Source organism: Anabas testudineus, chromosome 2 (assembly GCF_900324465.2).
Source record: "Anabas testudineus chromosome 2, fAnaTes1.2, whole genome shotgun sequence".
Lineage (NCBI taxonomy): Eukaryota > Metazoa > Chordata > Actinopteri > Anabantiformes > Anabantidae > Anabas > Anabas testudineus.
Window position 1 is genome coordinate 23582504 of NC_046611.1, and position 14571 is coordinate 23597074.

The 14571-nt window shown below is 38.2% G+C and overlaps 1 protein-coding gene across 1 annotated transcript in view; it reads right to left on the reverse strand.

Moving 5' to 3' along the window:
• The window catches only part of vipr1b (vasoactive intestinal peptide receptor 1b), a 37782-nt gene that overhangs the window by 6033 nt on the left and 17178 nt on the right, over window positions 1-14571 (reverse strand). Inside the window, exons 4-9 of the mRNA XM_026361234.1 lie at window positions 9900-10000; window positions 7016-7116; window positions 5525-5657; window positions 692-845; window positions 533-593; window positions 374-446 (exon numbers count right to left, since the gene is read on the reverse strand). Coding sequence (XP_026217019.1) covers window positions 374-446; window positions 533-593; window positions 692-845; window positions 5525-5657; window positions 7016-7116; window positions 9900-10000 — 623 coding nt within the window. The remainder of the gene's footprint in view (window positions 1-373; window positions 447-532; window positions 594-691; window positions 846-5524; window positions 5658-7015; window positions 7117-9899; window positions 10001-14571) is intronic.

Sequence of the window (14571 nt, forward strand, 5' to 3'; positions counted from 1 at the left end):
CTCTGTAGATACTGAAACTGGTTTAAAATGGAAAAAAAAACAAAAAACTAATTAAGCCAACAATGACTTGTCAGTCAAGACAGATGAGTTGATGATGATTATCCTGTCAGCTCTCCAAAGAGAAATGAGAACTTTAAAGTCATGTTAACCTCTCAGCTGTGCTGACATGCAGTACAGTATATAAGTAGACTGTATGAAGATGTGGAATTCAAAAACATTCACATAAATCACGCTGACAAATAAGTCTGAGGTGGACTGATGACTGACAAGGACATTTTCTCTGTCAGTAGCAATTTGATTTACTTTAAAAAAGTCTGATTTGAGTGTTGAATGAACATGTGTGATGAAAAATACTTAAGGTTTGTTAACTCACCAAGATTGATGCCAAAATAGGAGTTTTGATAATCCACCAGAAGACATCAGTGTTTTCTATTATATCCCAGCACCTGGCAAGAGATGCAGCAATATTCATTTACACAATGTAACAAAGCAAAACGCAAACGAGCCCCTGAAATATCCATAATTTTCTTACCCCACATCGTTATAGTAGGCTTTAGCAATGCTCCAAGCTGTGATGAAAATGGCCGGACCTCCTGAAGACATATAAAAATGGAAAGTGCACACTAAAGTTAATATTGCACCCTGTCGACAAGGGTCACGACCTGTATGATAAAAAGGAAGTCATTCTTACCCCAGCCAATCAGAATGTAAGCCCAGAAGTACTTCCTCTCTGAGAAGAAAGAGACAGCCAACAGGGCATGAAGATAAAGTCCTTCCACCAGCAGCCAGAAGAAACTGGCCATTATACAGTACTGGAAGAACACGATCACTGCTTTGCAGCCAACCTGAGACACAAGACACAAAATCATAAATCACACAATGATCCACTGAGATACACAAGTGGATACAAATTGAATTAAGACAAGATTTTGAGACATTACAGCTTCATTTCATTCTCTATGGATGCAATTAGAAAATGGAGGAATGGTGTTTTCTTACAGCTAAAAAGAAGTTATTTTATAAGCTAATAGTAGCACTAAATACTGCAGCTTAATCTACATGCAATAACTTCCAAGTATGATGTACAAGACACAGAATGATCACTAATGTCAGTAAGTAGAGCAGAGGAATTGTATTTAAATCTAGGTAATCCCTTTGAAAAGCACAGTTTCTTCCCTGCACTGGTTCACCAATTAAGTGGTAGTAAAGTCAAACCAATTAATCCAACAATATATCTGTATATCATAGACATCATAAAGTGAGAGATGCTGCACCCTTAAATTATGACTCATCAGGCAGAAGGATTTACTAAAATGCTGCTGTCATTGGTGGCTTATAACTAATCTATAAAGGATTAGTATACATGTATTGGAGAGGAGCACCATTCAGTAATTTTAAATAGTAGAATTACACTTTGTTTACCAATGGCACCTGACAGTACTCTAAGTAAGCCAGTAATGTAGCTTTCTATCTCTCTCTCACAAGAGGAAGCAAAGCCAGCAAAGTTCAGAAAGGTTCCAGCACATATATCAGCGAGTGAAGGACAAGAGAGAATCACTGACACAACTACGCAGGATAATACAAGGCTCTATTTCATTTGGCAAAGAGTACAACAACGCTTTCCACCAGGACAGCTGAATTCATTCAAAATTCAGTTCTCTCCCAACAAACGCTGAGTGGGGAGTCTGCTATTAAACCAGTTACATAAGGACACATAAATGGTTCATTTTCCTAATGGTGTGGGTGGGCTGAACTGATGCATGTAGCTCTTTCACGGCCACCTTTAAAAACACGCTCTCACTGTGCAGGTCTGAGGCTGATACACACACCATGAGAACCATACCGTGCTGGCTGTTTTGGGATGAGCAGATCCTGCAGCGAGGGCATCACAGAGATAAGGAAAATCAATAGTGCTTCCATTTAAAAGTGACCTGTGAAAGTGAATGTGTTGAGCACTTTAGCGGCTGAACCACATGTGACACATGGAGCAACACAACGGCAACATTTCTTTCTTTTAGAGACTGAACTCACCTCCCTCCCTCATTTCAAAAGGAGGACAAGCAAATCATGATATGATGCCAAAAATGCCACAGCTCTTATCTCAACCCGAGGTGCTAAGCATGATCAATAAGTGAAGTTAAATGAAGAATGACCTTAGATGTAATGTCCAAGCCCCTATAGAGGCTCTACATGGTTACATGACCGTCATTAATCATGATTGGAGGCTGAACAAGTGGACGTCAAACAGCTTCTCATTTCTAGTTTATTACACTGACACTGGGGGTCATCTCAGTACATGTCCAGTAAAGTGATTACAGAACCACATGGACAGTATGTAATGCAGTGGTTTGAAAAATGGTGGGACTTGTCAACACCTGAAGTAGTCCATGTACAGTTGTTCCATAGGTGACAATTATATAGTCACCTATGGAACAGCATAATATTTAAATACTGACAGGCCCGATGAGTGCATTACTGATACATACACAATACTTATTTAACTCAAGGCAGACTTCCTTTAATTTTTACTTTTTAAATGATCAACATTAAGAAATTATTCATATATTTTGCACAAAATATATGAATGCAGTGTACATCAACACCACAATGCAAATGGCTTCCTAAACATAAAATAACACAGCAAAAAGCTTCTGCTAAGGTTTTCATATATTTTCTTACTAAGAAAAAGAAATGACATCCATGTAAAACATGCATTTGTTGTTTGTTTACATGTATGCCTTTGTGCATGTGCTACTGCATATGTAGTTGTGTGCAGTTTTATAGTGAAGGTACCACATCATTTTATAATTTTATTGATACTTTACTTTGCAGTTGCTGTCAGAACAGACAACATTAACTAAGTAAATAAGTTACAGAAAATAGCAATTAAGCAAACAATAACGCATGTGTTTATGGTCTGAGCAAATATTGTATGTCAGAAGAAATGAATAGTCAGAGCTTTTTACTTTTAGAGCTACGTGTCCTACATGGAAATATTTCATTTATTTATTTTATGTAACATTTTATTTTATTATCAATCTGAAGGAAAGGGGGGCACTCTATTAACACACAAAGAGGGAGGCTGGGGTGATATCAGTCCCCAGATGATGATAACGTATAACTGAAATCACAGGGAGCTGGTGGGAACGTGGTGCTACTGTTACTTCAAATACATTTAAAAAGAAAAACCTGCACACACCTTATCAAGTGACGTGATGGTGATTAGCCAACGTTCATATTTGACACAGGCCTCCAAAAAGTTCTGCCACTGATAAATTGGTTGTTTTGTGAAGCTAATAAAAGTGGACTACAAACCAAAAAATGTACCTCCTTGTGTGGCTTTATGGTTTGAATCCACTTCTTGTAGACACAGGTAACATTTCAGATTCAGCTCATTAAAGCAGCTGGCACTGAGGCGGACAGGGATTTGGTAGTTTACATAAATTGATTCCTACTTGGCATGTTGAGGTGAGGAAAATGGATCCAGATGGCCCATCTCAACCTTTCTGCTAGTTGTAATGTGTGTACGCCGGTAAAGACTGGCATTAGTGACGTGGATAAATGATGAGATATATTTACACACACACACACACACACACACACCTTAAATAACCAAGTTGTTGTGATTATATCAATTAATCTACTGTTTCACTGACTGTAGAAGAGTAAGGAACCAAGCATGGCGAACACCTACACACACAACAGTAACTCAGCCAACACTTGTAATGGACGTAATGCTGGGATCATGATGAGTACTGTAGCCAAACCTGTCTCTTTAATGTCTTTTTCAGCCGGTCGATGACAGCAGCTGGCTCCCGTCAACACAATAGTTCCATTAACACACTAGAGATGGTCAGAAAGTCACTAATAAATACACTCTGAGGCTCCTCTTTTCCACAACATCTAACATACACCTCATGTTCACAGGCTGTGGCCTCAGTGGTATGTGACTGCTGAGGGTGTAGAAAGCTGATGAGGAGACATGCAAAGGCTGTAGTTTACTTTAAGAACATAAATTGCTTGTAAAGCTTAAGGTCAGCCTTGAGCCATGAAATTAATTAATGGTATTTGTTTTATGTCAGTAGGTGAATTTTAGGTGCTATGTTTACTACATTTACTTTGTGGTTTAGCAGTGAACAGTTACCATCAAACTGGAAACCTCTAAGGATGATTATTTGTTCTAGTGTCTTAAGAGGACAATATTCACACAACTAATCCCTCGTTTCTGTAGTGAGTAACTCAGATCTCTGAGGAGCAACCATCTAATAACCAACTATATAAAACAAAAAGTACTTCTGAACTTATCTAAGTTGAAAATACCCAGACAGTTTATTCCTCTATTCTTGAAGTGTAACATATACCTATTTTCCTAACGGCTAAGTTATTAATGTAACTGCACATGTGCTGTAACCAAAGCACAACTATTTAAAAAACGTCAAAGTGTAAATATCTCAGTTGTAACTTTAAACTATTTAATTACTATGTTTTAAAGGCAAGCAGTGTTGGCTATATGGATGATGACAGAAGTAAAGGAAGTCAAGAGACTGATATATAATATTACCATCACAACTATAATGATAAGTAAAATACTTTACTTTACAGTAAACGTATGTGTGCAGCTCTGCTGTGTTGCTTTGTGTGGCTCTGTGTATTTATTATGCCTGGATTTGCAGGCAGATCAGCTGTAGCACACTAAGTTCAGCAGCAGCATCTAATCTAATATTCCCACACAGGGACAGTAAATTACAAAACAAATTAGGAAACTATAAATAGGCCTTACTTCACTAAGTTTTTTAAATTTTTCCTTATAATATTAGAAGCGGTGACAGCTTGATAAAGGCTCTCCTCCGTACTGAACTGCCTCGTTACATCTCTGCTGCAACTCAAGCACCAGTGAAACTCGTCTTTATCCACAATGCTGTACAGACTCAGTCATGTGATGAACAGCATACTGTACATACAGCTGTTATAAGACTATGATATACATTACATGCAGCATTGGCTTCGCTCTAATAAACAATAGCTACAAACAATAAAAAAGATTGACTGCTAATGCTACAGGCCAATTAAACTCAATCGCTATCATGCTGTAATTCAATTCATAGCCCTACTGTATCCACTATAATAACACATTTGACTCAATTATTTAACGTCAATTCTGGCCTCTGTTGGAGGATACTGAGAACTGTCAGACTGTTGTGTTGGTCATCATGTTATAAAAATATCATCCTCTCATACTTATCTATGCCTTAACTCAATTTTGTCCATCTAATAACAGAAGTGGTCAGAATTACTTAAGCTCTCTCCTTATCTCCTGTCAAACATCATCACTACAGAAATCCATCTTTCCATCCCCATTTGAGCCGAGGACATGTTGTGCAGTTTTACAGGGATAATTAGCCAGCTCTGCGTCACTTCTAATTGTTCATGTTCACCTGCTGAGCTTCTTAAAGACTTTGACTTCTTTAACGTTCAAGGACACGTGAAAATCCCAGATTACAGCAAAAGGCAGTGTTTAACTCACCGAGGCTGAGGAGCAGTTGTCCACCTCCCCGACCTCGTAAAGGACAACATCCTTGACGAACACAGCAATAGCCTTCAGGATAAATGACACAAACAGATGCATGTGGATGTAGTTCCTCGTGCAGTGGAGCTTCCTAAGACACACAGAGACACACACATAAAGACAAAGGCACATTTATTTGGATAAGGAGTGTCCTTGTGCTTCTCACCCAATGTCAAGTTAATAGTTTGAAAAGACAACAAACCACAGACTGAATTAACTCATTATTATCTCTTAGGTTCATTTTTCACCTCATGGGTGGATCACATTAGAGCACTGGGGAATGCTTTTTAATGCTCCCCCACATGCTGCGTCAGACAAAAGAGGTGTATTTCAAAATGGCTAATCAGACACAAACATCACTTTTTGAGCACGTCTTTACATCACCATAGTTAAAAAGATGAAATGAGCAGAGGGAGAGAGCCAGGTGATTATATCAAGGATCCTATTAACACAGATTGTCTGTTTATATCTATGGTGCTTGTTCCCAGGGTGGGCAAATATTTAGTTGTGATGCAACACATGTCCAGTGACTGAAAGTCCCCTCAGGATTCATCAAAGTTTCATCAACCTTTTCTAAAGGAGAGCCTGTTAATATTCTATCACAGTCCGCACAAACTGCTTTTGTTGTTTAATCAAACTCTTGTTTCCTTCAGCTACTGTTGCAATGTAAATTCTCCGCAGTTTAGGACATTTGATCAGTTTTTGAGCCTGGAAGAAATCATAGTCTGGTGGAGCTCATACTGATAGAAATGAAAACTCTGCTGAATGAAAATGATTTAATACATTACAGATAATTGTATAGTGGTTTGTTTGGGGGCAAATGCTGGATTTAATTTCCATCACTATGTTGATGCTATAGTGAATATGTGTAATATATGTATATATGTAATTTCGAATGCGCTACACTTACAGAAATCAAATGTTCTCACTTCTGGATTATTGTGTCTGGACAGTGGACATATACACTTTTGATAGAGTTAAAATATCTCTCAGCATTTTAGATTGAGACCTTTTGCCAGAACTGATGCTCCAAATATAAATGACATATGTTTAACTGGGAAGAAACAAGAATATCTCTACATTTTTAAGTTACACACATGCAAAATTGGTAACAACCTCCTTCAGTGACTAAATCGGTACACCGTGTCGTGGCTAAGGCAGAGATGAACTAAAGGTGACACATGACAAATGATACCACAAAAGCAATTTCCTGCAATATAAGAGAAAAGGGGGACATGTCCTTCTACACTGTGGCCCTCAGCACAAGTTAATGTTTAGACATTAGAGAATAGATGGTTGGAAGATAGAAAGTACCTGGCTCATCACATTATCTTTACAATAAATTGAAGGAGATAGAATGATCACAGAAGAGATCTGATGTAACAAGGACAATTATTTCACAGGTAATGTTCTCGGGGGGGGGGGGTGTCTTACTGTATGCCCATGTACCTGAAGATGCAGAGGATCACGATGGCTGTGGTAAGAGAGATGAGGGAAACACTGTGGCCAACGGTGTAGCCAATCTTCACTTGCCAGAAAAACCTTCCCTGCTGAAAAAGAAATGTCAGTTCATCAATGTTGCAGATTTGTCTAACACCAATTTTAAAGTTCTGAATATTTAGACTATAAATAGGAAAATCCAAATAAAACACAAGTCATTACTGTACTTGAGCTTTTCCAGAGGTTCAAATGAGAAGTATTTAAAAAAAAAACCTACAGTAGTTGCAGTGAACTTGAATGTAATTTTAAGTTTTTCTTGCAAATCGAATCATAACTGGAGAGAGGAACTACAGCCAAACCAAATGATCACAAGCTGCTCAACACCACGTTAGCTGCCCAGAAAAATAGAAAGAGGTTGACTGCTGTTTCTGTCATGATGAACCACATTAACCATAGATGTAGGTTATTCTTAATGCAACAAAGAAACACATGACAACAACCCTAATTCCATCTCCAGATGAAGAATATGTAATTACATTTCAATACCCAGACCAACTACTAAGCAGATGCCGACTTGAAATTTAATTATTACAGATCAAACATCTGTACCATTCCCCCCTTTCTTACAATGAAATAGCAGCAGCATTTTCCTGGGCTCCAAAAGAAACAGAAACAAGCTAAACAAGGAAAAATAATCGTCACAAGTGAACATTATATTACTGTAACAGATCACAGATAGCACCTGCTCTTCCTTAATACTAATCAAATGTAATAACGTCTGTGAAATCTTCTAACAGTAAGTTAAATCCACTCATATGATCAACAGTTAACACCAGCAAACAACCTGTCGGACGAAGGTAACTTCATGCCTCCTTTAGTGTTTTAAGTAAAGATTTACTTTCACTCTCCCTAAGCAAACAGAAATCCATACAACTATATCTTTAGACACTGTCCAGGCTAATAGCTGTCATCTAATATACCATAATAGCATACTTCGTTTTAGAAAGCACTGACTTCAGCACATTTAGAGCCTTCAGGAGTAGCTTCACAACGTTACTGCCAGGGCACTTTTTGCTTGATGAAAATGAGATCTAGATCGCTGCATCCTGTGGCGCATTGAGGTATCAACTATGCAGAAAGACTAACATCGAATTCCTTTTAGAGTACATCAGCTGCAAGTCCCTCCTGACTTCTTATGTGGCATACTAATGAGTGACTCACAGAGTGCCCACCAAGAAAGCTTTTACCACCCTGCACACCCACTCTTCATCCTGTTCTGCCTTTGTCAACACAGCCAAGATTAGCTCTCTCTGCATTAAGAGTAAAGTAAATAATGCCAACATTTGGATGTATTTCTTCTGTTCACAACCCCGAAGGCAACACGAATAAACAGTAATTTGACTCATAATGCCTGATAACAGGGGCAGTATTACTAAGTGACCTGGTCATTGCAAATCAAGTGTGTTGTGCTTCAAAGACAAAGAAATGTGTGTTGACTTGTAGATTCATTTTCAAAACAGAATATTTTGCTTGTAAGCTCATGGATTTGCAGACCTTAAAGAAGTAGTTCAACATTTTTGATATGTGCCTGACAATTGCCTCAGAATAGAGCAAAATGACTGGAAAAGTAGGATGGGTGGGCTTGTCTGCACGGAAAATAAAGAGATGCGAAGTTATAGACAAGACTGAGGGGCTGATTGTCAGACAGTGAGAATGCAGCAGGGGCAGAGGCAGGTTGTGTGATGTTATCTCTGCTGGACAGACAGTTTTAATAATATCTTGTATCAGAATACATCACTATTTTCTGTTCGTGAGATTGACGGCACCCTATGGGACTTCCTCACTCCTGATTTTACAACTTGTCACAGTAATAAAACTCCTAGCAAGCTTTGAAAACCCCCTCCTGTTTTGTTAGATGTGTGCATTTGCAAACAGCAGGAAGTTGGAGGATCAGGAACATGTTTTGTTTTATTATAGAATTCTGTTATGAACATCTAAAAAAATATATATAAAAATATGTAGAAAATAAAAATATACTACTCTCCAGGTTTCTACAGTATGCAAGTAATTGTAATCAGCACAGATGTACAGGGAGAGTGAGGGGAGCTGTTGTTCCAGCCACACTGAAGCTTTCAGCTGGACACTATGGCATAATTCAATTCTCTAATTATATTATTTTCACCTTACTAACAAACCATTTTTCTCTGTAGCATTTTTTTCATTAATGTGTGTCATACAGTATACCTGCGATATCCCTCAACAGTGTTATGTGCTGTCCTTCAGATACTGCGACAGCTTATCACCAAAACCTCTTGTTCCTCTTGTTTTCTGGATCTGCCACACATTGTAATAGATATACTGAGGTGAACTGTTTTACGCTGCAGGATGAGGGTAAAATAATGATGGGAAAGATACAAAAGTTTATGATTTGCGAGCGTTAATCCCTAAAAAGGAATGTGAAAATGTTTTTTTCTTTGTGTTTCCTGGGTAGTTACATACAATAAGTTTGTATTATAATTATTATATTCTAAAAAGTCAGCCATTGAAGACACTGAACAGTTGTAATGCACACTAAAAATGATAATCATAATTGTTATATTCCTGTTTGTGTAGAGATTAAACAAAATAAGATACAATGTGTTTCAGTCACAACAGCACAAAGAAGAATTGATGAAGGCATAGAACAAGCACAGTCCAACACTTAACCCACCGATCAATACATCTGTTTTCCTGATATGCTCCACAACATCCACCCACAGAGAAAAGGACATGTTCTCATTCAGTTCTTACTGCCTGCACACGATCAAGCTGGTTTCCCACCATACTGTTGAATTCGCTCACTATATGTCAGCTATGTGGTGCTGCCTCTCACAGACTGCATCAGTTTACTCACATCATCGCTGCTGCCGTTGAGATTATATCCGCAGTTGACGGCAATGTCAACAGGCTGCATCTCAGTCCAGCCGTCTGCCGTGCAGGTTTTGGAGAGATTACCTGAAGATGGAGAAGAAATAAGAGGTCACAGCCACCTAGGTAGTGAATTTCCCTTTTATCTACTCACTAAATTAGTTTCAAATTGGTCCAACACTCCATGTAGTGCGGTAAGACCTACTGTGACATTGTCAGTGAACTAATGGGTCACTGCAAACAACTGGAAAACTTCCACAAACTGCGGTATGACTCTCTCCCACTAAGCCAAATCATTATTGACTTGTGTGTTATCCGTAGCTGCAGAAGGTACTTGGCTGTTGGAGATACTGACAAGCTGATCCTTATCTGGTCACTCATCTGACTGCAAATAAAGACTAACACACTCAAGTCAAGGAGATGTATGGAAGCAATACAAAGAAATACTGTATTAACACCATGTAACCATGCTTTACATTTGCAGTTCTACTAAATTAGTGTTGTGTAAATCCGGATAAATAATGTGAAAATATGTTGGTACAAGTTACCATTTGTTCTACCAACATTAAAAATAAACCACTATTTCCCTCCCAGACATACTTTTCATACTTAAATGCAGGTGGCACCAGAAATAGTCTTGTTATTTAGTTTATTCATGGGATTTATGCATGCCTTATTCATTTGTGGAGCATTAAAGGTTCATGTACACAGCTTAACCCAGATGAGACCTTAACCGCAATGTGACCGCCAGCCAAGTCGCTCCGAGCGCGTAAATGTATTCAATTACAACTAAATGTTATCATCCGCAGGCAATGAACCGTGGAGGAGAGCAAGTGCAGCAGGAGGCTGGAAATGCTGCTAATGGCAGAGAAACACCACGTGATTGTCACATTTTTTGTAATGTTTCCCTGACTCCTCTCTTATCTTTTCTTTTCTATTTTCTTCCAACTTCTTTCTTGTGTAAGTTTGTTTTGTTTTGTTTGTATGTTTTACATATTTATGAGGACACTCATGCATTCCTTAGCACCTTAACCTGACCTTAACCTAATCCTGCTCACAAGATAAGTGGTTCAATCTACATGTGAGCTGTGGTGTGTGTCCAACAAATGAAGGCATTGTGGGTATATGATTGAGAAATGAACACACCCATAAAAAGGTGCTTAAAGGAGGGTAGAGAAGATTTCCACAAGCCAGAGAAGTATGATCAAGGTGAGAAAGATTACTTTTAGTAAAGGAGCTGCGAGCGGATCCTGTGAAGACTGGCACTGCTTGTTTTCCAGCCTGAGATTTTCTAATGTTTTTCTTTGACATTTGAGATGCTAAACTGCCGTCACAACAGTGGTATCAAACAAAAATTTCGCCATCCTGTACTGACACCAAATATCTGACATCTGCAGACATACTGTAGGCTGAAACCTCCTGAGGCTCTTGAATGAGCACTGACGTACACGTGAAGTGATCTTTCCGGCTCATGGACTCAGTATCCATTTGTAATAAATGTTCAACAGATCTTTCTGTCTTTTATCCAACAGATTTATAGCAGCATTGCAGATTGAAAAAAACAGATTAGCTAGAGGAAGGACAGAAAAACACCTGAAAGCAAAGCGGCTTCACCTGAACTCAAGGCTGGTTCACAGACTGACAAACATTCTTGACAGATTTGATATTTTCAAACACGTCATGATTGTAAAAGTTTTAATTGCCTTTTTCCACTACAAAATTGTCATTTTTTTTGTTTTCATGTGGCTCGGCCCCATGCTGTGCACTGTCCTGCTGGTTTCTGATTCATCCTGCATTTTTGAGGCAGATACCAGTTGTCATATTTATGAATTATGTAAATCAAGTCATGATATTTTTGCAATATATATATATTTTTAAATAAGATAAAAAGGTGTAAACAAGGAATTGCGTTGGTAGAACTGATTTGGGATTATATTACATTACTACTGTATCATCATCATCATGTGTTAGAGACAAACAAACAACAATTGTACAAAAAGACTCTTTTTAGATTGTAAATAAATTATTTTCAGCACGTGTTGTCATCTTGTCAACATGTGCCGTTAGTTCGACACTTGCTTTTCTTTTCACAGGCACAGACAAACCCCTAATTTAGCCCATGATTCCCAATAATACCACATTTCAACAGTTTCATCTGTGAATTTCCGTGCAGTATAGGAACATTTCATCAGTGTGAAGTCCTGATCAAGCAGCTGTTCTTCTTGCGTGTGTGACAGAAGAACGCAACAGTGTAAGTGGAGCTCTGTCGTCGAGCCATTTGTACAGAAGGACAGGTCGTGGTCACCTGAGAGAACACATCTGTACAATTTACAGTAAAACCATCCCTTCTCTTGAAAATAAGGACACACAGCACTTATTACATCTTGAGCTATAAACCGTTTCTAATTACTGTGGTGATTATAAAGAACACTTTGAACGCTACTGCTTTGCTTTTGGTCATGACAGCATTGACTGAAACATGCGATACACGGAGGATTCAGGTGAGGAGGATTAGTTATATTTTCACCCAGTAAACTACTGGATTCCTACTGTGATGACAATAGTCACATTTCAAAAATAGGGTTGCACACAAATGACAGCAAATTGCTGAATCTCTAAGTAAGTAAGTCTTCCTTAAAACGCAGTAAGTGCTACTTCTACAGCAGGAGCAGTGGTGCTTTAAGATAAATGTTAATGCATGCATGTGAATGTGAGTTAGTTACATTTTTAAATATATAATATTTTATAAATTTCCCACAATAGACAACTATGTGCAAATATTTACCTTCATACTGAAACATATTCTACAAGATTTTGTCCTATCTGCAAATTCAGAAGGGGACAGAGAACCAAGATGAGAACTAAGTTATATAGTCAGCTGATGATAAACCATGCAGTCAGAAGTCTGCACGTCCCTGCTGTGTGCCAGGCTGAGACACTAGATGTCACTTTTTATATTTTGCCAGAAAAAAAACAGAGACATCAGGTACCAGCCATTTTTTAGAAACTGTAATTGCCTACTACAATTATTTGCTATGATGATTTGTTGATGATAAAGGTTTGTTAAGGATTTAAACACTATTCTAATAAAGTTAGGGGAAAATGTAGGTCATGGTAGAGATAAGATATGAACACTTAATCACACTTAACACTTAATCTGCTCTAGATAAAGTTCAACGCCTGATTATACGGTGTTCACTTTGATTATAATACAGAAAAACTAGCAAAAACTAATGAAAGTTACTGTTTTAACTTCTCCTCACTTGGATGGTGTGGACTAGTGTGTCAGGCGTTTCCTATTATTGTAGCTGCAAAGTGTATAATCACACAGTGGTGCAGCCATAGTCAGCTCTCACAATGAAAGATTAATTGCTGTCCGCTCAGCTCAGCAGTCTAACACAAAGTGGGATCCGCTTTAGCTGTAAAATGGCACAGAGTTTGAAGATTGAATGCGTTATTTATCTTTATGCTGAAAACATGACAACATATACTTATTGTTCAAATTCAAATCTGTTTTAGTGCATTGATACATTTAACGTTTGTGTCTAACTAAGAACAGTTGCACAATAACAAATTGCTATGAGCTTTGGTGACAAGACAGAAAGGCAAAGTCAAAACGGTTGAGGTCATAGCAAGCAAACAAAAACCAAGAAAGCATGTGGCAGTTTCTAAATGTCACTAAGAGATCTAGTAGGTGTGTGCCCTCCCTGCTGTAATTTTTCTCACTTAGTTCCAGTGTTATTGGATGTGGGTGCATGACTGGAACAGGTCTCCTGAGCAGCAGTGGCTGTAATAATCTTTGTGGGCAGGGCACAAGGGCAGCAAGCCTACCCCCGATCTCCGAGGAACAAAGCATCCAGTACAGTGGCTACAGGGCTGCTTAATATATCCACGCTGCTATAAAATGTTACAAAAGAGAAAGTCTGGAGTCTTTTCATAAAACACAGATCATATGAGTCAAGGTAAAAGCTATTTCTTCTTATTAATGTTCATAATAAAGTAAAGCTATCACAAAATCAATTTTAAAATGTAAGAGAATGTAGAAATGTGGGATGAGCAAAAAGAAAAATGTGATAAATATAGTATTTTTAGTGTTTATGGAAATAAAAAGTTAATGAAGATGTTTTTACAAAATGACATTTGCCTCAATTTACTGACGCTGTGTACATGAACCATTCAAGTCTAAAGTCCAGTTTCTTCTGCACCACCTGCACACTTTTCAGGACAGAGTTTAGGAGAGCTCTGAGAAACATTTTGACTTTATATAAAATCTACAGCTTCCTGTGCTGTGGCAAAATGAGATGTTGAGACTCTTTTTTTTAGTCGTACTGCTACCATTACATCTGCTGAATTAACTATTAGCGTTTACTCTTTGCAATGTGCCCTTACATGTCCAGACAACTATCACTGCATTACCGTGGTGGGAAAAAATGTTCAACAATGGGGCCAGATCAGTCAAAAATGTCTTCCCCCACATGTAATAAAACTTCTTCAAAAGCTCTTCAAACAAGCAAATCAAAAATGGAGCAGACAGCACGAATTATGGTGCAAAATAGGTTCTTTCACTGACAGGCAGATAAAATAAACCGAGTCATCCCCGGGGCAATGACTAGAGTTACAATGTCTGCATCCCTCCGTTCTTTCTTTTTGTCACCTCC